Source organism: Oncorhynchus tshawytscha, linkage group LG03, assembly GCF_018296145.1.
Source record: "Oncorhynchus tshawytscha isolate Ot180627B linkage group LG03, Otsh_v2.0, whole genome shotgun sequence".
NCBI classification, from domain to species: Eukaryota; Metazoa; Chordata; class Actinopteri; order Salmoniformes; family Salmonidae; genus Oncorhynchus; species Oncorhynchus tshawytscha.
The window spans coordinates 80,265,203-80,290,119 of NC_056431.1; the positions used below are offsets into that span (position 1 = coordinate 80,265,203).

Genomic DNA, 24,917 nt, shown 5'->3' on the forward strand with positions numbered 1-24,917 from the left:
TCCACTGTCAGTCTACACCTGTTAGTCTACACCTGTTAGTCTACACCTGTTGTTTACCAGGCATTTCCCTGTTAGTCTACACCTGTTGTTTACCAGGCATTTCCCTGTTAGTCTACACCTGTTGTTTACCAGGCATTTCACTGTTAGTCTACACCTGTTGTTTACCAAGCATTTCCCTGTTAGTCCACACCTGTTGTTTACCAAGCATTCCACTGTTAGTCTACACCTGTTAGTCTACACCTGTCAGTCTACACCTGTTGTTGTCAGTCTACATCTGTTGTTTACCCAGCACGTGACAAATAACATTTTATTTAATTTAGGGCTGGGCGGTATACCGTATTTTCTGATATACCGGTATTGATGCACGGACCGGTTTTTATTTCACCATCTATAACGGTATTTGAATGTTTGGTTAAATGTGATACCCCGTGTGTAATGTCCATTTCTGTTTTTGTTTACTCCGCTACTTGAGTCATCTCTCCCTCCCCATGTCTCTTTCCACACCCCCGCCCGTCATTCAAGGAGTTATCTCTCTCTCTCTCTCCCTCCCCATGCCTCTTTCCACACCCCCGCCCATCACTCAAGGAGTCATCTCTCTCTCTCTCTCCCTCCCCATGCCACTTTCCACACCCCCTGCCCGTCACTCAAGGAGTCATCTCTCTCTCTCTCTCCCTCCCCATGCCTCTTTCCACACCCCCTGCCCGTCACTCAAGGAGCACACTTCAGTCTGCATGGCCAACACAACACACAGAGACTTGTATTCAGTCTGCATGGCCAACACAACACACAGAGACTTGTATTCAGTCTGCATGGTCAACACAACACAGAGAGACTTGTAATTCAGTCTGCATGGTCAACACAACACAGAGAGATACTTGTATTTCAGTCTGCATGGTCAACACAACACATAGAGAGACTTGTATAATCAGTCTGCATGGTCAACACAACACAGAGAGAGACTTGTATAATCAGTCTGCATGGTCAATGCAGCACAGAGAGAGACTTGTAATTCAGTCTGCATGGTCAATGCAACACAGAGAGAGACTTGTATAATCAGTCTGCATGGTCAATGCAGCACAGAGAGACTTGTATAATCAGTCTGCATGGTCAATGCAAAACAGAGAGACTTGTATAATCAGTCTGCATGGTCAATGCAACACAGAGAGAGACTTGTATAATCAGTCTGCATGGTCAATGCAGCACAGAGAGACTTGTATAATCAGTCTGCATGGTCAATGCAGCACAGAGAGACTTGTATAATCAGTCTGCATGGTCAACGCAGCACAGAGAGACTTGTATAATCAGTCTGCATGGTCAATGCAGCACAGAGAGACTTGTATAATCAGTCTGCATGGTCAATGCAGCACAGAGAGACTTGTATAATCAGTCTGCATGGTCAATGCAGCACAGAGAGACTTGTATAATCAGTCTGCATGGTCAATGCAGCACAGAGAGACTTGTATAATCAGTCTGCATGGTCAATGCAGCACAGAGAGACTTGTATAATCAGTCTGCATGGTCAATGCAGCACAGAGAGACTTGTATAATCAGTCTGCATGGTCAATGCAGCACAGGGAGGGACTTGTATAATCAGTCTGCATGGTCAATGCAGCACAGGGAGGGACTTGTATAATCAGTCTGCATGGTCAATGCAGCACAGGGAGGGACTTGTATAATCAGTCTGCATGGTCAATGCAGCACAGAGACTTGTATAATCAGTCTGCATGGTCAATGCAGCACAGATAGACTTGTATAATCAGTCTGCATGGTCAATGCAGCACAGAGAGACTTGTAAAATCAGTCTGCATGGTCAATGCAGCACAGAGAGACTTGTATAATCAGTCTGCATGGTGAATGCAGCACAGAGAGACTTGTATAATCAGTCTGCATGGTCAATGCAGCACAGAAAGACTTGTATAATCAGTCTGCATGGTCAATGCAACGATGCTGTTTTCACTTTGCTTCTTAATATAAATCCACCAGTGTTCTATAGTGACACTATTAGTTTGTGTTTCCGACATCAGCAAACAGCTAGTTTGTCTTTTCTTAGCAAGTTGGACCTAAATCATGTTAGCCACTAATGCTAATCGCTAGCCAGCTAATACATTTTTATTTATTTATTTATTTTACCTTTATTTAATTAGGCAAGTCAGTTAAGAACAAATTCTTATTTACAATGACGGCCTAGGAACAGTGGGTTAACTGCCTGTTCAGGGGCAGAACGACAGATTTGTACCTTGTCAGCTTGGGGATTCAATCTGCAACCTTTATGGTTACTGGCCCAACACTAACCACAAGGCTACCCTGAGTAAGAGAAAACATAATTAGCTATACAGTGCCTTTGGAAAGTATACAGACCCCTCGTCTTTTTACACATTTTGTTACGTTATAGACTTATCCTAAAATGGATTTTTGAAATAAATCCACCACTATCTACACACAATACCCCATAATGACAAAGCCGAAAACAGGTTAATAGACATTTTTGCAAATGTATTAAAAATAAAAAACAGAAATACGTTATTTACATAAGTAATCAGATCCTTTGCCTTGAGACTCAAAATGGAGCTCAGGTGCATCCTGTTTCCATTGATCATCCTTGAGATGTTTCTACAACTTGATTGGAGTCCACCTGTGGTAAATTCTATTGATTGGACATGATTTGGAAAGGCACACACCTGTCTATATAGGGTCCCACAGTTGACAGCGCATGTCAGAGCAAAAACCAAGCCATGAGGTTGAAGGCATTGTCCGTAGAGCTCCGAGACAGGATGGTATCAAGGCACAGATCTGGGGAAGGGTACCAAAACATTTCTGCAGTATTGAAGGTCCCTAAGAACACAGTGGCCTCCATCATTCTTAAATGGAAGAAGTTTGGAACCACCAACAGTCTTCCTAAAGCTGGCCACCAGGCCAAACTGAGCAATCGGGGGAGAAGGGCCTTGGACAGGGAGGTAACCAAGAACCCAATGGTCATTTTGACAGAGTTCCTTAGTGGAGATGGGAGAACCTTCTAGAAGGACAACCAACTCTGCAGCACTCCACCAATCAGGCCTTTATAGTTGAGTGGCCAGACAGAAGCCACTCCTCAGTAAAAGGCACATGACAGCCTGCTTGAAGTTTGCCAAAAGGCACCTAAAGGACTCTCAGACCATGAGAAACAAAATTCTCTGGTCTGATGAAACCAAGATTGAACTCTTTGGCCTGAATGCCAAGTGTCACATGTGGAGGAAACCTGGCACCATCCCTATTGTGAAGCATGGTGGTGGCAGCATCATGCTGTGGGGATGTTTTTCAGCGGCAGAGACTGGGAGACTAGTCAGGATCAAGGCAAAGATGAACAGAGCAAAGTACTGAGAGATTGTTAATGAAAACCTGCTCCAGAGCGCTCAGGACCTCAGATTGGGGGCGAAGGTTCAACTTCCAACAGGACAACAACCCTAAGCACACAGCCAAGAAAACACAGGAGTGGCTTCGGGACAAGTCTCTGAATGTCCTTGAGTAGCCCAGCCAGAGCCCGGACTTGAACCTGATCGAACATCTCTGGAGAGACCTGAGAATAGCTGTGCAGTGACGCTCCCCATCCAACCTGACAGAGCTTGAGAGGATCTGCAGAGAAGAATGGGAGAAACCAAGCTTGTAGCATCAAACCCAAGAAGACTGGAGGCTGTAATCACTGCCAAAGGTGCTTCAACAAAGTACTGAGTAGAGGGTCTGAATACTTATGTAAAGTAAGGGTCTGAATACTGATGTAAAGTAAGGGTCTGAATACTGATGTTAATGTGATTTTTTTGTTGTTGTAATAAATTAGCAAAAATCTCTAATAACCTGTTTTTGTGGGGTCGTGTGTATAGATGGGGTCGTGTGTATAGATGGGGTCGTGTGTATAGATGGGGTCGTGTGTATAGATGGGGTCGTGTGTATAGATGGGGTAGTGTGTATAGATGGGGTAGTGCGTATAGATGGGGTAGTGCGTATAGATGGGGTAGTGCGTATAGATGGGGTAGTGCGTATAGATGGGGTAGTGCGTATAGATGGGGTAGTGCGTATAGATGGGGTAGTGCGTATAGATGGGGTAGTGCGTATAGATGGGGTAGTGCGTATAGATGGGGTAGTGCGTATAGATGGGGTAGTGCGTATAGATGGGGTAGTGCGTATAGATGGGGTAGTGCGTATAGATGGGGTAGTGCGTATAGATGGGGTAGTGCGTATAGATGGGGTAGTGCGTATAGATGGGGTAGTGCGTATAGATGGGGTAGTGCGTATAGATGGGGTAGTGCGTATAGATGGGGTAGTGCGTATAGATGGGGTAGTGCGTATAGATGGGGTAGTGCGTATAGATGGGGTAGTGCGTATAGATGGGGTAGTGTGTATAGCTTGAGGGGGAAAAAACTATTTAATCAATTTTAGAATAAGGCCGTAACCTATTAAAATGTGGGAAGAGTCAAGGGGTCTGAATACCTTCCAAAGGGACTGATAATACCAGTGATGTTGTAAACCTAAATCAAAGAAAAACACGCTAAGCAAGAATATGTTAACTTCATGAGGTAGCGAAGTGAAAACATTCAATGTAGTGAAAAATTAGGGTCCCCTATGAAACACTTGTACACTGTGGTTCCTACCCTGTGACAATAACTCCTCCCTGGCATTTTCATTTGTTGTCATGTCAAATTGTATTCAAAGTGCCCACTTGTAACTATAGAATTAAAATTATCATTATTTTCCACGATTCCAACAGTTCACCCAAGTGTTTTGCTCTAAATCACAAGTCAAATTGCAATTCCAACATGTGTTTAAAAATAAGGCCTAGATTGTTTGCCCATATCGTCCAGCCCTACGTGGCAGTGTGGAAATGATCTCACATGAGTACAGGAAATGCAGAAATAGATTTAAATGCTGAAAATAATTTGGGGTTGAAGTTTAATTGAACAGTATATAACACTCAATGTACAGTCAGTATGTGTTGCCACCCTAGGGTCAGGCACTACTCATAAAGAACATTTTTAAATGTTATTATTCTAAAACATAAAATACCGTATAACCGTCTAATAAAAAAAACACACAATTTGATATTTAGACCTACTTTGATTTGAAGTGCGTCAGGTCAGATCATGTTGACAGTGAGTAAAACTCCAATACATTGTGAGCCTCCTTTATTCTTATTATCCTTTATCTTGGCCAGGTCGCAATTGTAAATGAGAACTTGTTCTCAACTTGCCTACCTGGTTAAATAAAGGTGAAATAAAAAATTTTAAAAAATTCAGCAGTTCATAATGTTATAGATAAGTTCATGTTAGAGATATCAGTTCAGCAGAAAATGAATTCGTAAGCAGAACCACAACGATAAAAGGCGAAACATTGAAGCAGGCAGAACCCCATAGACCCAGAGTTGGTTAGTAGCTTAGATACAGTAGATGGCTAGCTTTAAAACCTCAACCATGACCCACGTTTTTATGACCTATATTTAACTAGGCAAGTCAGTTATTTAAGAACAAACTATTATTTACAATGACGGCCTGCCCCATCCAAACCCGGCGGCGCTATGGGACTCCCAATCACGGCCGGATGTGATGCAGCCAGGATTCGAACCAGGGACTGCAGTGACGCCTCTTGCACTGAGATGCAGTGAGACCGCTTCGCCAAGATCAGTAGCTTGTAGCATAGCAAGGTAGTTCTGACATTGGAGAGATGAGCTCTCATAATCAGCTTGCAAAGCAACGTTAACGTTAGTTGGCTATCTAGCTAGAGCTAGTTTACAGTCAACAATCAAGATAGCATGTAGACAGCTCTCCTACCTTTAAAAGCAGATCCTTCGAAACATACTGTGAATGTAAACAAACGCTTTCTGTAACAAATGAAACATATGCATGATATTTATTAAACTCCTTTTGATGATCCTAAACACTTCCTCACAACAGGATTCAAAACAGTAAACTTTACCTCTTAACATAAAAACAGAGGAACCATGCAGACGCTGCTATGTAAAAAGAGAATCCCTTCATACGCAGACAGCGCCACCGTGTGGCCGGAGGAGTAGTCTCCTCTAGTTTAGTGGATGGTGAGCGTGTCCAGCAGGTGCCACAGTTCTACCACAGAGTTAACTGTTTGTTTTTTTTTTATTTATTTATTTTTTTGTTTTTTTATTATTATTATTTTTTTTTACCTTTATTTAACCAGGCAAGTCAGTTAAGAACACATTCTTATTTACAATGATGGCCTGGGAACAGTGGGTTAACTGCCTGTTCAGGGGCAGAACAACAGATTTGTACCTTGTCAGCTCGGGGTTTGAACTCGCAACCTTCCGGTTGCTAGTCTAACACTCTAACCGCTAGGCTACGCTGCTCTACCACAGAGTTGACCGTTTTTGGTTCTACCACAGAGTTGACCGTTTTTGGTTCTACCACAGAGTTGACCGTTTTTGGTTCTACCACAGGAGCCAGATAATTATCAGAATGTAGAATGTTCCCGGTTGAAATGTCCCTTATTGAAAAAGATTGCAGTCAGAGTGCAGTATACCTGCAGATATAGAGTGCAGTATACCTGCAGATATAGAGTGCAGTATACCTGCAGATATAGAGTGCAGTATACCTGCAGATATAGAGTGCAGTATAACTGCAGTATGCGGAAAATACTGCATCCAAAATAAAAAATGTTTTTACTGCAGTAATGTTGCAGTATAACTGCAGTTATAATGCAATTACTATGCCCAAAATACCAGTCAACTGCAGTTACTGCACATTTACTGCAGTTTCAAAACTGCCATATTTTTTGGTGAGTGTTCCATTCCCCACCAAATATGGCCAGTGGAGCTAGCTGCTTCCTGAACTGGTCTCTGAGTAGTGGGCATGTTGGAAGGAGTGGGCGTGTTGGAAGGAGTGGGCGTGTTGGAAGGAGTTGGCGTGTTGGAAGGAGTGGGCGTGTTGGAAGGAGTGGGTGTGTTGGAAGCAGTGGGTGTGTTGGAAGCAGTGGGTGTGTTGGAAGGAGTGGGTGTGTTGGAAGCAGTGGGTGTGTTGGAAGGAGTGGGTGTGTTGGAAGGAGTTGGGGAGTGGGCGTGTTGGAAGGAGTGGGCGTGTTGGAAGGAATGGGTGTGTCTAATGCAGTGGGCGTGTTGGAAGGAGTGGGTGTGTTGGGAGGAGTGGGCGTGTTGGAAGGAGTGGGCGTGTCTAAATAAGTGGGTGTGTCTAAATCGGTGGGTGTGTCTAAAGCAGTGGACGTGTTGGAAGGGGTGGGCATGTCTAAAGCAGTGGGCGTGTCTAAAGCAGTGGGCGTGTTGGAAGCAGTGGGCGTATATAAAGCAGTGGGTGTGTCTAAAGCAGTGGGCGTGTCTAAAGCAGCAGTTGGTGTGTCTAAAGCATTGGGTGTGTCTAAAGCAGTGGGTGTGCCTAAAGCAGTGGGCGTATATAAAGCAGTGGGTGTGTCTAAAGCAGTGGGTGTGTCTAAAGCTCACCGCTATAGGTTAGACACTCTCGTATTGAATGGTGTTGTGTATGACATTAAAGGTGTCCCCATTGGTCAATTCCAGACCGTTCTTTACTGAGATTTCTGACATGATGCGTTGCTTTGTAGCTAATATATGAACGATCAATAGATAGACAGAATAACAATATATATAGGTAATAACACAGAAATCAGACATAAGTCTGAAAGTGCTTAAAAAGTCCATCAGGATCATCAGAAAGATTAGTGGTTTGGTTTATCAATTACACATCCTTCAAAAGAAATGTGCAAGACTAGTCACCTCTGACTACAATTGGCTCCATCTGCCCCTCTATTTAAGAAACTCAATATCAAGTTCAACTACAACATATCCTCCAATGACCCACCTTCATTTACAAATTCACATGCATTACATTTACTATATGTGGACATCCCTTCAAATGAGTGGGTTCTATTTCAGCCACACCTGTTGCTGACAGGTGTATGAAATCAAACACATAACTATGCAATCTCCATAGACAAACACTGTGTCTAACCTCAGATAGGAACTATTAAAGTGGGAACAGGTAAATGAAACTGCTAGGTGACTTGGCTGTGTCTAACCTCTACACTAAGTTCACTGGAAATATTTGTTCGAACTGCACATAGCTTCTCTCCGTAGAGAGAATGAGTTTCTACCTACTCAGGGGGTCGTATTGAAGTGAATGAGTTTCTACCTACTCAGGGGGTCGTATTGAAGTGAATAAGTTTCTACCTACTCAGGGGGTCGTATTGCATTTGACGATGTAACAAGTCAAATCAAGAGAATTCCTGCAGGTATTGAAACAGTGTAGCGTTTCACTGTCCACGGTCATTGAAAAGCTGATGTGTGAAATGACTAATAGCTAAGCTTCCTATAATTTATGGCTACGACTTACCGTCATTTCTAGACAGGTTTTAATGGTAGGCTGTTATGGTAAATAAGGTGTTCTTAACGGACTTGCCTAGTTAAATACAGCCTCCAGAAAATGCTGAAGAATAAACACTAACAGGTGACAGCACCCCTTGCTGGAAGTACTGTAGCTTCACAAACACAGCTGTCTCAGAACAGATTTACTGTGTGAAGTGAATGACCAAACAGTTAATTACCATCCATGTACTTTTACCTATTTGATAAGATGTGCGGTTTGAAATTTCCTAAAGTGGCCTAGGAAGACAGCAACAGTCTTTCAGCACCCCTCATACAGCAGCCAAAAGGAAAACAAACAAGGTAGCTGAGTACCAAACTATATTTATTGTATACAGTAGTAAAAGACAATGTACAAATCATTAGAGCAACATAAGGACTAGTGGACCCGTGCTGCCTAGTCAAGTCCACCACAACAGTCTGAAGGCAGGTGGGAAGATTCATCAAGTCTGATTAGAAACAAAAAGGTCAAAGGTTGTTGAAGTCATGGTGGATTCCCTTTTATTTTGTCAAAATATTGATTGAGGGATGGGCTAAAAGCAGGAGCTCAACTACTTCCCTTAAATCTGTGTGGAAGGGGTGAGTAGAACCCAAACAGACATGTGAAAGGTTGCATTCTTTCAAGCGATGTTGAAAATAGACCTGAAACTCTTTCCACCATAGACATCTGTTCACTTTTGTAAAGCCTTTGTTCCAGAGACAAAGCAAGTCAATCTAATGGCACCAGAGCACCCCAGTCACCAATATTCCTTCAACACATTGTACAGGTTTAAAATTACAATTGATCACTTGAACTGCATATTTTGCAAAATGTACTTAATTAAAACAGCAGACAAAAAAATTAAAAATATAATTTTGCATATTATGAGACCTGTTCAACACTAAGTCCCTCAACCTATGGTAGATTTAATGTGTCCCAAATGGAACCCTATAGTGCACTACTTTGTTTAGTGTAGAGCACTGTAAGAGGAATAGGGTGCCATTTGGGACAAACCCTGAATGAGTTGAACCCCCCCCACATCCCCATTGTCCCGTGTGTGAAACAAACACATTCTCCAAAACAAGCAGTTTATAGTTCATCCTCAATATGAATATAAACAAGACATTTGTGGATTGGTTGCATGAAATCCAGCTCGAAAAGAATAAGACCATGGCTACGAGCAGATCAATCACACACAAAAAAGCGGGACCATTATTTAATAAAAAAAAGTTGCTGCTCATCAACTGTGTTTCTGTCCTCAGAAGGGGAGGCGCCTCAGTGGGTCCATACACCTTTAAGAGAAGCCTCTGAGAGGAAGGAGCCTCCTCCGGTCTGTTGTTGAAATACATCAATAGTATCCTCATCTTCCATCTCAAGCTGACAACACAAATACATAGAATGGTCAGTGTACTTGTAACTCCATCTGTACATGTTATAACTTCTTTTGCATTAGAGGACTACACCGAAAGTGAGTGTCACCTACCTGTGCAGGTGTGTCGGTCTCATTGATTGGCTGTCCGTCAAACCTAAACCGTATCTGTCTAATTGACAAACCCTGAAATAAAAGATGAGGGGAGAGAAAACACTGTCAGGCTCATCTAGCACGTTACTGTGGTCAGGAGTTGCCCTGTAAGGTTGTACAATCAGCCTCAAAGCTTAACATTGTCTTATACGAGCAGAAAAGTAGACAGATGAATGTAAACTCTAAGGACAGCCTCACCTGTCTTTCGCAGTACGCCTTCATCAGCTTGCTGAGCGGAGTGTGCCTTTTAATTTTGAACTGGACTACTGACCCATCTTGACCTGCAACCTTAAGGTTGATGTGGTCGTTTTCAGTCTTCACTCCTTCCTGAAAAAACAGTGGGGAACAGGTGCATTTCAGAGACAATAGCTACATTGTTTATATCAAATCAAAATCACATTTTATTGGTGATATAACACATGGTTAGCAGATGTTAATGCGAGTGTAGGGAAATGCTTGTGCTTCTAGTTCCGACAGTGCAGTAATATCTAACAATTTCACAACTACCTAATACACACAAATCTAAAGAGGTGAATGAGAATATGTACATATAAGTATGGATAAGCGATGGACCGAGTGGCATAGGCAAGATGCAGTAGATGGTATAAAATACTGTATATACAGGTGATATGAGTCATGTAAGATATGTAAACATTGGAGTGACATTTAAAATGAACCGTGATTGGGTCTCAATGTGGGCAGCAGCCTCAATGTTAGTGGTGGCTGTTTAACAGTCTGATGGCCTTGAGATAGAAGCCGTTTCTCAATTTCTCGGGCCCAGCTTAAAAGCGACAGTCTAACAGTTAATGTTATGCATTAGATGGAGCAAACTTTCTGGCTAAAATTAAAGCATCTCGACGGGCATTGTAACATGAAGATGTTAGCTAACTCGTCACGGCAACTCCATCTAATAAAACTACGTTAGCTACCACACTGCTAACGGTTGTATTTTAATGTACCTTCATTTTAACAGAGTCCCATTGGGACAAAGTGTCTCTTTTGTAAGGGAGCCCTGCATCGCACAATTACACAACATTGTCACAAAAAACGGCAGTGTAGGACGAGCATAACAGCACTGGTAGGTTGACGAGTTCACAGTCTGCCGGTGAGTTAATATCTCGGTGTCAAACATTTGTGTTTAGCCTTTGTAGCTAGCAATAGTTTATCTAGTTAGCTCTAACAACAAGAGCCATGCTAACCTAGATGGCTAACTGGTCAGCCATCAGTGGGGCGGCAGCTCCAGCTAACTAGATGGCTAACTGGTCAGCCATCAGTGGGGCGGCAGCTCCAGCTAACTAGATGGCTAACTGGTCAGCCATCAGTGGGGCGGCAGCTCCAGCTAACTAGATGGCTAACTGGTCAGCCATCAGTGGGGCGGCAGCTCCAGCTAACTAGATGGCTAACTGGTCAGCCATCAGTGGGGCGGCAGCTCCAGCTAACTAGATGGCTAACTGGTCAGCCATCAGTGGGGCGGCAGCTCCAGCTAACTAGATGGCTAACTGGTCAGCCATCAGTGGGGCGGCAGCTCCAGCTAACTAGATGGCTAACTGGTCAGCCATCAGTGGGGCGGCAGCTCCAGCTAACTAGATGGCTAACTGGTCAGCCATCAGTGGGGCGGCAGCTCCAGCTAACTAGATGGCTAACTGGTCAGCCATCAGTGGGGCGGCAGCTCCAGCTAACTAGATGGCTAACTGGTCAGCCATCAGTGGGGCGGCAGCTCCAGCTAACTAGATGGCTAACTGGTCAGCCATCAGTGGGGCGGCAGCTCCAGCTAACGTTAGCATGCTAGCTCATAAAGCCGCAGTGATAACGCCGTTGGTCTCTACTCCAACGGGCGCAGAAAAGTCACAATGGCGCTGTTTCACTGAAAACCATCACTTTACAAAAACAGGAATAGATAAATAGTACACTACATCTATCAGATAACTGGCCAGTTAGCCCAAATTTTCTACACGCAAAACGTTACAAAATGTCCACAAATCAAACCTTTGTTTTCTCTTTTTACCCGCTCAAATCGGAATCTGGCAACCTACCGTTATCACCAACATATTAGTACGCTAGACAAGGAAATACGGAAAATATTCAATCACACACATTATTTCTTACCTTTGGCTTTTCTTCAGACATTGTGTAGCTAGTTAATGCTCAGGTATGTACTAATTTACAGACAGATTGCTAAATGTTTGCGCTTATTGTTCCCCAACTCTCTCCGTCTTCTGTTTGTCGACCAGGAGCGAGCATAGGGGTTTTAAACTCTAATTGGTTCACTGGGTCACGTGTCTATATATTTTTTCATGACCGTGCTCACGCGAGCGCGCAAATCGTTTTAATGCGCGCTCCCGTGAATTAAAAGCTAAATTCGACAGCTTATTCTATCACCTGGATAAATCAATGTATGAAGTGTGTAAAGATACATGTTCGTTAATCAATGAAGCCTCTCGAAGATGTTTGAGCCGTGGAAATCATAGACTAATGTACACTGAACAAAAATATAAACGCAACATCAAATCACATGTTTATAAAGACCTTTTTACATTAGCAGATGTCACAAAGTGCTTATACACAAACCCAGACTAAAACCACAAAGCATGGCTAGTAGTTAACCAGAACAACACTTACTAAAGAGACTGGGTCGCATTCAAGTAGGCAAGAAACAGGAGACATTTTTTGAAACGGAGTGTTGAAATGTAGTGCTGTGCTGTACATTCTACCTGAATGTGTACAATTTTAATATTTGCTGGCAGTCATTTAAAAAACGTTTTGTGCCATCTTAACACAACCCTGGTGTTCTTCTCTCAGTAACTCTTTTGTCCTGCACCCAAATGAAAATATCTTTCAGTAAAACATTGATTGATTATTAAAACACTGCAAAGAAAAAACCCTCCACAATTTTCCAGAATGAATATATATGGACAGTTCCAGTCAAGAAATCATCAAATCACTAAATCAAATTGAGTTTCCAAATAAGTAAGCAGCATACTGGGGCGGCAGGGTAGTCGAGCTCCTTAGGGTTATGTTCCTAGTTGAGCTCCTTAGGGTTATGTTCCTAACCGAGCTCCTTGTGGTTATGTTCCTAGTTGAGCTCCTTAGGGTTATGTTCCTAACCGAGCTCCTTGTGGTTATGTTCCTAGTTGAGCTCCTTAGGGTTATGTTCCTAGTTGAGCTCCTTAGGGTTATGTTCCTAACCGAGCTCCTTGTGGTTATGTTCCTAGTTGAGCTCCTTAGGGTTATGTTCCTAGTTGAGCTCCTTAGGGTTATGTTCCTAACCGAGCTCCTTGTGGTTATGTTCCTAGTTGAGCTCCTTAGGGCTGTGTTCCTAGTTGAGCTCCTTAGGGTTATGTTCCTAACCGAGCTCCTTGTGGTTATGTTCCTAGTTGAGCTCCTTAGGGCTGTGTTCCTAGTCGAGCTCCTTTGGGCTGTGTTCCTAATCGAGCTCCTTTGGGCTGTGTTCCTAGTCGAGCACCTTTGGGCTGTGTTCCTAGTCGAGCTCCTTAGGGCTGTGTTCCTAACCAAGCTCCTTAGGGCTGTGTTCCTAACCAAGCTCCTTAGGGCTGTGTTCCTAACCAAGCTCCTTAGGGCTGTGTTCCTAACCAAGCTCCTTAGGGCTGTGTTCCTAACCAAGCTCCTTAGGGCTGTGTTCCTAGTCGAGCTCCTTAGGGCTGTGTTCCTAACCAAGCTCCTTAGGGCTGTGTTCCTAGTCGAGCTCCTTTGGGCTGTGTTCCTAGTCGAGCTCCTTAGGGCTGTGTTCCTAGTTGAGCTCCTTAGGGCTGTGTTCCTAGTTGAGCTCCTTAGGGCTGTGTTCCTAGTTGAGCTCCTTCGGGCTGTGTTCCTAGTCGAGCTCCTTAGGGCTGTGTTCCTAACCAAGCTCCTTAGGGTTGTGTTCCTAACCAAGCTCCTTAGGGCTGTGTTCCTAACCAAGCTCCTTAGGGCTGTGTTGCTTGGTTGCATTAATGTTCTAGTGATGTCAGTGTGCTTTTTGCTTCTCTTTGGTGAAATATTTGCTACTTGCAAAGTATCTTTATATTTTTTCTGAAGAAGCTACATTTTCTAAAAAGGCAGGATTTTGTGTAAGATGTAGCTACATTTAGTATCAAAACTGTTTTTGTTTTTCCAATGGCCAGAAACTGCTTTTGTTTCATAGTACTGTAGCTACATGTTGTTATCCAGACAACACTGTACAGACAACGCCAAACAGGTTATAAATACAATCATTTATTAAAGCATCTTGTAAATCCAGTTACAACAAAAAATCATTTCCAGATTGTTTCTCTTTTTCTCTCTCCTCTCTCCAAATAAACAGAAACATGTCATAAGTACAGTAATGGTCAAGGGGAACATACCAGTAGTTCTGGTGTGGCTGCCGGCAGCTGGCCAGAAAAAACAGACAGGGTGGCATCCCTAATGGTACCCTATTCCCTATAGGTCCCAGTCTAAAGTAGTGCACTATATAGGGACTAGGGTGCCATAGGGCCCTGGTCAAAAGTAGTGCACTATATAGGGACTAGGGTGCCATTTGGAACATGTCAAAAGTAGTGCACTATATAAGGAATAGGGTGCCAATTCAGACGCACACACAGAGCTGAGAAACAGCCTGTGTCTGCTTATAGTACTGACCCTCTCATCCTGACTATTAGAATTACACACAGTAAATACCTCAGCCTCCCATTGTCTTCCATCAGATAGCACATGGATTCCGCCTGCACTGATCCGTCTTGTATCTCGCAAAGGATCATGGGATAGATCAAAAGAAGCCCGGCTACAACGGGCTGTCACGACGTTAGAACATGTATTACCTAAGAGACATCATCCGCTGAACCTCATTCCTGCCTCAGAACTGTCTGAATTCAGCTATGGTAAAACCACAAATACAGTATGTCAATAATGTTGATGTTTTTTGGTGAGGAAGTCTTAGTCGCCCCATTTTTACAGCTAGCTAATGATTATTGTGCTTCAATGAGCAGCATTTCTGAAGTTTGACAATGGGCACGAAAGCATACATTTGTCCAACAGCTGAGCCAGTCCCTGAAATCATCTGGACTGAAACGACACTGCTAACCAACCAGCTACCTGCTTAGTGCTGCACACACAATGGTGAATCTTCCAACAAAAGCTAGCTAGCAAGCTACTGTAGCTAGTAGTGCTAATGCTTCCATTATTATGATTTTTCATGAAGCAGGAGCCTCTCGAGTCAGCTGACCCAACAATACGATCCGGAGAAACATGCTGATCTGTGGACTGATTTCTGTTAACAGCTACTTCCTATTCATTGTGGGGCTGCATGTCTACAACTCCAGGGTCATTTAAACAGGCTAAGCAAGCTTGTATATGTCAGTGACGGAAGAGCTAGCTGACTAGCTAGCTAACTATGTCAGTAAGCTAGCGAGCTACAACAGATAGCTGATCAAGTCACTGCCTGGCGACCAACGGTCCTGCCACAGAATTTGAGCAGAAGGGTTGCTTTTATTTTCTCACAATTGCAAACTATTAAATCACTGTCACAACGTTTTTAATAATTTAGCTAGCTAGTTAATCTGCCTATTTCACGGAGAATCATACGAGAGCGCTGTGATGTAAAAAATAAAATAATAATAAGGGACTATGTTTTAATTTGTTGAATGGCGGATGCTCAATATTGAAATTTGAATATGAGTTCCACGTCCTACAAGACCGGTTGAGGTACAAGCATCGCGGAGGAGTGACCCCATCTGACGTGAGACAATGTCACCCTCCCTCCCATAAAGACCCAAATAACAATTCATCCTTCAGTAACAGAAGTACCAAGAGATGTCCTGCTTGTCTCATCAAAACATCACGCTCTCATTAAACAACAGTTTCAGTCACAATCATTAAAAAGACAAAAAATAATATAATGATTTTCATAATAGAAAATATAACCGTTTAAATTATTTAAAATACTGGAGACTAAATTCTATAATCATGGTTTACAGAAATAAGCACATGTTTATATTAACCACAGCCTTTAGTGTAAATAAACAACCTACATGTAGTAGTAGGAAGAAGCAACGGACTATATATTGGTTTGTTCTAGTCATATATATATTGGTTTGTTCTCGTCATATATAAAAGGCAAGTGTCATTTCACCAGATTTGAAACCATGTGGTTTAAACTCTGCTTCTCAGGCACTGGGTAGAATGGCAGCCTCGACCACCTGTGTTATAACTGATTATAACCACCAAGTTATTAACCCTGACATACACTTGTTTGGGGACGCCATTCCTGAAAGGCAAAACTATTACTTACAGTCCAAAGTAGTCGAATAACAACATGGATGGAAGCAGTGAAACTATTACTCACAGTCCAAAGTAGTCGAATAACAACATGGATGGAAGCAGTGAAACTATTACTCACAGTCCAAAGTAGTCAAATAACAACATGGATGGAAGCAGTGAAACTATTTAAGGCATTAAAATGTAAAGAGGTTCAACTCCTTGGGTCTGTGGTCTGAAATTGGACTCATATTGCTCATCAAACCCGAGGGGGAAGTCTATAAACCTTATTTTCCTATTCTGTGGCATAGAGTAGCTACTAAACAGAGTATTGTAATGAGTAATGACTGCCCTGAGGATCAATAATGATCACATAGTACATCCTTAGAGAGACAAATCACTTCTTCTCATTATAAATATAGAATGGTATAGTTGTGTGCATCAACAACTCATATGGTACAATGTCAAAATAAGACACAACCCGGGAGCTATAGTCAGGGAGGGCTTGACAGTGACACTTCTCAGTCAATCTAAATCTCAGTCCATTGGAAAGGTATTTCAAATGCTCAATCTTGAAGCAAAAGGACATCTTGACGTGACGTGATACTTGATCGGTCCATACCATTGATAAAGTGATGTAAATAATGGCAGAAAATAACATGGTTGGTTATCCACTCTGTCGACAGCTAGAGAAAAGCTATATGTAATGGTTGAGGGAAAGCAGGTAGACATTTTAATTAGACACATTCTAGAATGTTCTGGTAAAGAGGTCAATGGAATGCAGACAGGGGGGAGGGGAGGGGGCGGGGGACAACGCTGGATTGGTGCACATTCAAACAAATCTGATCTAACAAAGTGAATATTTGTCAAATCCGTCATAATTGATGTATTGCAATAGGCTCAAAATGTGGTAATTTAAATCCGATTTGGATATATTTGTCTGTTTTCACTGCATAACATTTAGAAGTTGCCCCTTTTCAGATTTAGAAGATGTGACTGCTAAATAGTAACTCCCATTCGTATCAGCTGGTAGCATAGCTAGCATACAGAAATTGGTAGTGGTAGTCAAAGTAGTTTTCAACTTTAACGCAGCTGATTGGTGACGATGAAATTAACATGTATTGGGGTTGACATCAATACAAGCATTATACTTCGATTTCTACCTCAACAGAGTGTGAAACAATAGCCTAAACGTAGGCTAATGTTGCTGGGGGGCAATGAAAGGATCTTTCCCCCATGGCATCTTTCCCCCACACGTTTCCATGGCATTTCCATTATTTTGGTTGAGTTCCATTGACCTCTTTACCACATATATATGCAATGAGAGACTACGGTCCTACGGTTCTTAGAATCTTCTAGATGAGATTCCTTGTTGTCAATGGAGGTGAACAAGATATTGAGTAGCTGATTAACAGCTTTCAGTTATCCAGACATCTGGGTTGAGGAGAACAGTCCCTCTTGCCTTCAAAGAATTTTAGCCTTGTAGTGTTAGCCTTTTAGCCTGTTAGCCTGGGGCGGTGGGAAGCCAACTGGACTGTGTCCTGTCCTGTGAGCCTTTTAGCCTGTTAGCCTGGGGCGGTGGGAAGCCAACTGGACTGTGTCCTGTACTAGCCTGTTAGCCTGGGGCGGTGGGAAGTCAACTGGTCTGTGTCCTGTCCTAGCCTGTTAGCCTGTTAGCCTGGGATGGTGGGAAGCAAACTGGACTGTGTCCTGTCCTATCCTGTTAGCCTGGGGCGGGGGAAGCCAGCTGGGCTGTGTCCTGTCCTGTGAGCCTTTTAGCCTGTTAGCCTGGGACGTTGGGAAGCCAACTGGACTGTGTCCTGTCCTAGCCTGTTAGCCTGGGATGGTGGGAAGTCAACTGGTCTGTGTCCTGTCCTAGCCTGTTAGCCTGTTAGCCTGGGATGGTGGGAAGCCAACTGGACTGTGTCCTGTCCTATCCTGTTAGCCTGGGGCGGGGGAAGCCAGCTGGGCTGTGTCCTGTCCTATCCTGTTAGCCTGGGACGGTGGGAGGCCAACTGGACTGTGTCCTGTCCTATCCTGTTAGCCTGTTAGCCTGGGGCAGGGGAAGCCAGCTGGGCTGTGTCCTGTCCTGTTAGCCTGGGGCGGTGGGAAGTCAACTGGTCTGTGTCCTGTCCTGTTAGCCTGTTAGCCTTTTAGCCTGTTAGCCTGGGGCAGTGGGAAGTCAACTGGTCTGTGTCCTGTCCTGTTAGCCTGGGGCAGTGGGAAGTCAACTGGTCTGTGTCCTGTCCTGTTAGCCTGGGGCAGGGAAGCCAGCTGGGCTGTGTCCTGTCCTGTCCTGTTAGCCTGTTAGCCTGTGGCAGTGGGAAGTCAACTGGTCTGTGTCCTGTCCTGTTAGCCTGGGGCAGGGGAAGCCAGCTGGGCTGTGTCCTGTCCTGTCCTGTTAGCCTGTTAGCCTGTGGCAGTGGGAAGTCAACTGGTCTGTGTCCTGTCCTGTTAGCCTGGGGCGGTGGGAAGCAAGCTGGGCTGTGTCCTGTCCTGTCCCTAATCACCTGATCCAGTTGGTTCCGTAGCTGGACACAGATCTGACACTGCATCTCTTCTTCACTATCATGTTGATGTAGGCTTTCATGATCTTGGTGATCTCTCCAACCTGAAACAACACAGAGGATACAGTTTTAACAGCAGGGAAAACGGCGTACAGAGGCCCATTATCAGCAACCATCACTCCTGTGTTCCAATGGCATGTTGTGTTAGCTAATCCAAGTTTATCATTTTAAAAAGGCTAATTGATCATTAGAAAACCCTTTTGCAATTATGTTAGCACAGCTGAAAACTGTTCTGATTAAAGAAGCAATAAAACTGGCCTTCTTTAGACAAGTTGAGTATCTGGAGCATCAGCATTCGTGGGTTCGATTACAGGCTCAAAATGGACAGAAACAAATAACTTTCTTCTGAAACTCGTCAGTCTATTCTTGTTCTCAGAAATAAAGGCTATTCCATGCAAGACATTTTCAAGACACTGAAGATCTCATACAATGCTGTGTACTACTCCCTTCACAGAACAGCGCAAACTGGCTTGGATTAGCTAACACAACGTGCCATTAGAACACAGTAGTGATGGTTGCTGATAATGGGCCTCTGTACGCCTAGGCAGATATTCCATTAAAAATCAGCCGTTTCCAGCTACAATAGTCAACATTAACAATGTCTACACTGTATTTCTAATTAATTTTATGTTATTTTAATGAACAAAACATTTTGCTTTTCTTTCAAAAACAAGGACATTTGTAAGTGACCCCAAACTTTTTGAACTGTATGTGTTTAGAAGCATCATATCAGCCACACAAGGCCTTGTTGGTTGACGTTCTGAAAGGCTAGCCTGGGATACCAGTCTATTTGCTATCATGTCAACTCCCTGTCATTCATTGTCTAGACAAACATCTTGGCATGAGCATAAACAGACCTGGGACCAGGCTACTGAAAGGCTGCAAAGCATTTCTAATCTGGTGTTATAAACAGACCTGGGACCAGGTTACTGCTTCTATAATGTTGTATTATGGCGTAATACTGTACCAGAGGTGTCTCAAAGAACATCTCTCTGTCGTCCACTGTGATTTTATAAGTCGTGGCCTGGGGAGATCCGAAGAAGATGATGTGTTCGTAGGGGAACGTCTCCAGAGGTTTGGGTTCTCCTCTCTTGTAGACCGACACGTTCTCTGCACTCACACTCAGCCACAGGTCATGAGGAAAGCCTCCTTCTTTACACTGAGGAAACAGAGACATACAGCAGGTCAGATACAAAGTTAAAGGAATGAATGAATCAAATACCCTAGCCCTATTCACCACAGTATCATCCCTAGCCCCATTCACCACAGTATCATCCCTAGCCCTATTCACCTCAGTATCATCCCTAGCCCCATTCACCACAGTATCATCCCTAGCCCTGTTCACCACAGTATCCTCCCTAGCCCTATTCACCACAGTATCATCCCTAGCCCTATTCACCACAGTATCCTCCCTAGCCCTATTCACCACAGTATCATCCCTAGCCCCATTCACCACAGTATCATCCCTAGCCCTGTTCACCACAGTATCCTCCCTAGCCCTATTCACCACAGTATAATCCCTAGCCCTATTCACCACAGTATCCTCCCTAGCCCTATTCACCACAGTATCCTCCCTAGCCCTATTCACCACAGTATCATCCCTAGCCCTATTCACCACAGTATCCTCCCTAGCCCTATTCACCACAGTATCATCCCTAGCCCTATTCACCACAGTATCCTCCCTAGCCCTATTCACCACATTATCCTCCCTAGCCCTATTCACCACAGTATCCCCCTAGCCCTATTCACCACAGTATCCTCCCTAGCCCTATTCACCACAGTATCATCCCTAGCCCTATTCACCTCAGTATCCTCCTAGCCCTATTCACCACAGTATCATCCCTAGCCCCATTCACCACAGTATCATCCCTAGCCCTGTTCACCACAGTATCCTCCCTAGCCCTATTCACCACAGTATAATCCCTAGCCCTATTCACCACAGTATCCTCCCTAGCCCTATTCACCACAGTATCCTCCCTAGCCCTATTCACCACAGTATCATCCCTAGCCCTATTCACCACAGTATCATCCCTAGCCCTATTCACCACAGTATCATCCCTAGCCCTATTCACCACAGTATCATCCCTAGCCCTATTCACCACAGTATCATCCCTAGCCCTATTCACCACAGTATCATCCCTAGCCCTATTCACCACAGTATCCTCCCTAGCCCTATTCACCACAGTATCATCCCTAGCCCTATTCACCACAGTATCCTCCCTAGCCCTATTCACCACATTATCCTCCCTAGCCCTATTCACCACAGTATCCCCTAGCCCTATTCACCACAGTATCCTCCCTAGCCCTATTCACCACAGTATCATCCCTAGCCCTATTCACCACAGTATCATCCCTTGCCCTATTCACCACAGTATCCTCCCTAGCCCTATTCACCACAGTATCATCCCTAGCCCTATTCACCTCAGTATCATCCCTAGCACTGTTCACCACAGTATCATCCCTAGCGCTGTTCACCACAGTATCCTCCCTAGCCCTATTCACCACAGTATCATCCCTAGCCCTATTCACAACAGTATAATCCCTAGCCCTATTCACCACAGTATCATCCCTTGCCCTATTCACCACAGTATCCTCCCTAGCCCTATTCACCACAGTATCATCCCTAGCCCTATTCACCTCAGTATCATCCCTAGCACTGTTCACCACAGTATCATCCCTAGCGCTGTTCACCACAGTATCCTCCCTAGCCCTATTCACCACAGTATCATCCCTAGCCCTATTCACCTCAGTATCCTCCCTAGCCCTGTTCACCACAGTATCATCCCTAGCCCTGTTCACCACAGTATCATCCCTAGCCCTATTCACCACAGTATCATCCCTAGCCCTATTCACCTCAGTATCCTCCCTAGCCCTGTTCACCACAGTATCATCCCTTGCCCTATTCACCACAGTATCATCACTAGCCCTATTAACCTCAGTATCATCCCTAGCCCTATTCACCACAGTATCATCCCTGGCCCTATTCACCACAGTATCATCCCTAGCCCTATTCACCTCAGTATCCTCCCTAGCCCTGTTCACCACAGTATCATCCCTAGCACTGTTCACCACAGTATCATCCCTAGCCCTATTCACCACAGTATCATCCCTAGCCCTATTCAACACAGTATCATCCCTAGCCCTATTCACCACAGTATCATCCCTAGCCCTATTCACCACAGTATCATCCCTAGCCCTATTCAACACAGTATCATCCCTAGCCCTATTCACCACAGTATAATACTTTACATTACACCTGTATGTATGTATTTACCTCCACGTCGAACAGTGTGGACCCATATCCAGGCCACTCCTTGATGATGTTCATGTATTTGAGCATGGCTGTGTGCTGGTCCAGTCCCTGGAGACGGGACCACTTCTCTAAGATGGAGGTTCTGGTGGCTGAGGTCTCCTCCTTCACCCACATCTCTAGCATCTGAACAAGAACCAGACAAGACTTAGTACCTTGCTCAAGGGCATAACAACAGGCGACAATATCCAGGATGATGTCAGCAACCCTCTGGTTTCACTGACTACACCAGATGTTTCCAGTCGGAGCTGGGATTCAAACACTTCTCTAAACTCCTCTAACCGCTAGGCTACCTGTTCCTGGCCTAACCTCTAGGCTACCTGTTCCTCCTCTAACCGCTAGGCTACCTGTTCCTGGCCTAGCCTCTAGGCTACCTGTTCCTCCTCTAACCGCTAGGCTACCTGTTCCTGGCCTAGCCTCTAGGCTACCTGTTCCTCCTCTAACCGCTAGGCTACCTGTTCCTCCTCTAACCGCTAGGCTACCTGTTCCTGGCCTAGCCTCTAGGCTACCTGTTCCTCCTCTAACCGCTACGCTACCTGTTCCTCCTCTAACCGCTAGGCTACCTGTTCCTGGCCTAGCCTCTAGGCTACCTGTTCCTCCTCTAACCGCTAGGCTACCTGTTCCTCCTCTAACCGCTAGGCTACCTGTTCCTGGCCTAGCCTCTAGGCTACCTGTTCCTCCTCTAACCGCTAGGCTACCTGTTCCTCCTCTAACCGCTAGGCTACCTGTTCCTTGCCTAGCCTCTAGGCTACCTGTTCCTCCTCTAACCGCTAGGCTACCTGTTCCTCCTCTAACCGCTACGCTACCTGTTCCTGGCCTAGCCTCTAGGCTACCTGTTCCTGGCCTAGCCTCTAGGCTACCTGTTCCTCCTCTAACCGCTAGGCTACCTGTTCCTCCTCTAACCGCTAGGCTACCTGTTCCTGGCCTAGCCTCTAGGCTACCTGTTCCTCCTGTAACCGCTAGGCTACCTGTTCCTGGCCTAGCCTCTAGGCTACCTGTTCCTCCTCTAACCGCTAGGCTACCTGTTCCTCCTCTAACCGCTACGCTACCTGTTCCTCCTCTAACCGCTAGGCTACCTGTTCCTGGCCTAGCCTCTAGGCTACCTGTTCCTCCTCTAACCGCTACGCTACCTGTTCCTCCTCTAACCGCTAGGCTACCTGTTCCTGGCCTAGCCTCTAGGCTACCTGTTCCTCCTCTAACCGCTAGGCTACCTGTTCCTGGCCTAGCCTCTAGGCTACCTGTTCCTCCTCTAACCGCTAGGCTACCTGTTCCTGGCCTAGCCTCTAGGCTACCTGTTCCTCCTCTAACCGCTAGGCTACCTGTTCCTCCTCTAACCACTAGGCTACCTGTTCCTGGCCTAGCCTCTAGGCTACCTGTTCCTCCTCTAACCGCTAGGCTACCTGTTCCTCCTCTAACCGCTAGGCTACCTGTTCCTCCTCTAACCGCTAGGCTACCTGTTCCTCCTCTAACCGCTAGGCTACCTGTTCCTCCTCTAACTGCTAGGCTACCTGTTCCTGGCCTAGCCTCTAGGCTACCTGTTCCTCCTCTAACCGCTAGGCTACCTGTTCCTGGCCTAGCCTCTAGGCTACCTGTTCCTCCTCTAACCGCTAGGCTACCTGTTCCTCCTCTAACCGCTAGGCTACCTGTTCCTGGCCTAGCCTCTAGGCTTCCTGTTCCTCCTCTAACCGCTAGGCTACCTGTTCCTCCTCTAACCGCTACGCTACCTGTTCCTGGCCTAGCCTCTAGGCTACCTGTTCCTGGCCTAGCCTCTAGGCTACCTGTTCCTCCTCTAACCGCTAGGCTACCTGTTCCTCCTCTAACCGCTACGCTACCTGATCCTCCTCTAACCGCTAGGCTACCTGTTCCTGGCCTAGCCTCTAGGCTACCCCGGTCCTCCTCTAACCGCTAGGCTACCTGTTCCTGGCCTAACCGCTAGGCTACCTGTTCCTCCTCTAACCGCTACGCTACCTGTTCCTCCTCTAACCGCTAGGCTACCTGTTCCTGGCCTAGCCTCTAGGCTACCTGTTCCTCCTCTAACCGCTAGGCTACCTGTTCCTGGCCTAGCCTCTAGGCTACCTGTTCCTCCTGTAACCGCTAGGCTACCTGTTCCTGGCCTAGCCTCTAGGCTACCTGTTCCTCCTCTAACCGCTAGGCTACCTGTTCCTCCTCTAACCGCTACGCTACCTGTTCCTCCTCTAACCGCTAGGCTACCTGTTCCTGGCCTAGCCTCTAGGCTACCTGTTCCTCCTCTAACCGCTACGCTACCTGTTCCTCCTCTAACCGCTAGGCTACCTGTTCCTGGCCTAGCCTCTAGGCTACCTGTTCCTCCTCTAACCGCTAGGCTACCTGTTCCTGGCCTAGCCTCTAGGCTACCTGTTCCTCCTCTAACCGCTAGGCTACCTGTTCCTGGCCTAGCCTCTAGGCTACCTGTTCCTCCTCTAACCGCTAGGCTACCTGTTCCTCCTCTAACCGCTAGGCTACCTGTTCCTCCTCTAACCGCTAGGCTACCTGTTCCTCCTCTAACCGCTAGGCTACCTGTTCCTCCTCTAACCGCTAGGCTACCTGTTCCTCCTCTAACTGCTACGCTACCTGTTCCTCCTCTAACCGCTAGGCTACCTGTTCCTCCTCTAACTGCTAGGCTACCTGTTCCTGGCCTAGCCTCTAGGCTACCTGTTCCTCCTCTAACCGCTAGGCTACCTGTTCCTGGCCTAGCCTCTAGGCTACCTGTTCCTCCTCTAACCGCTAGGCTACCTGTTCCTCCTCTAACCGCTAGGCTACCTGTTCCTGGCCTAGCCTCTAGGCTTCCTGTTCCTCCTCTAACCGCTAGGCTACCTGTTCCTCCTCTAACCGCTACGCTACCTGTTCCTGGCCTAGCCTCTAGGCTACCTGTTCCTTGCCTAGCCTCTAGGCTACATGTTCCTCCTCTA

General features: G+C 45.3%; 2 protein-coding genes across 2 annotated transcripts in view; both read right to left on the reverse strand.

Annotated features, from left to right (window-relative positions):
• Positions 1–8,690: 8,690 nt before the first annotated feature.
• LOC112243577 (small ubiquitin-related modifier 3) lies at positions 8,691–12,133 on the reverse strand. Its single transcript, XM_024411396.2, has 4 exons — positions 11,992–12,133; positions 10,084–10,212; positions 9,847–9,918; positions 8,691–9,740 (listed from the first exon to the last, which is right to left on the reverse strand). The coding sequence occupies exons 1-4, from the start codon at positions 12,010–12,012 to the stop codon at positions 9,639–9,641; spliced, it is 324 nt and encodes a 107-aa protein (XP_024267164.1). The 5' UTR covers positions 12,013–12,133; the 3' UTR covers positions 8,691–9,638.
• A 1,944-nt stretch (positions 12,134–14,077) lies between these two features.
• Positions 14,078–24,917, reverse strand: part of LOC112238528 (unconventional myosin-X-like) — a 227,522-nt gene continuing 216,682 nt past the window's right edge. The window contains exons 38-40 of the mRNA XM_042320069.1: positions 21,955–22,116; positions 19,648–19,839; positions 14,078–18,724 (exon numbers count right to left, since the gene is read on the reverse strand). Coding sequence (XP_042176003.1) covers positions 18,620–18,724; positions 19,648–19,839; positions 21,955–22,116 — 459 coding nt within the window. The 3' untranslated portion in view covers positions 14,078–18,619. The remainder of the gene's footprint in view (positions 18,725–19,647; positions 19,840–21,954; positions 22,117–24,917) is intronic.

Bases quoted from the DNA above. Each gene is read 5' to 3' on its own strand.
- LOC112243577 (XM_024411396.2), bottom strand. From the start codon at position 12,012: ATGTCTGAAGAAAAGCCAAAG. The intron at 9,919-10,083 runs GTGAGGCTGTCC...CTTTTATTTCAG, and splicing joins AGGCGTACTGCGAAAGACAG to GGTTTGTCAATTAGACAGAT. The intron at 9,741-9,846 runs GTAGGTGACACT...TTGTGTTGTCAG, and splicing joins AGACCGACACACCTGCACAG to CTTGAGATGGAAGATGAGGA.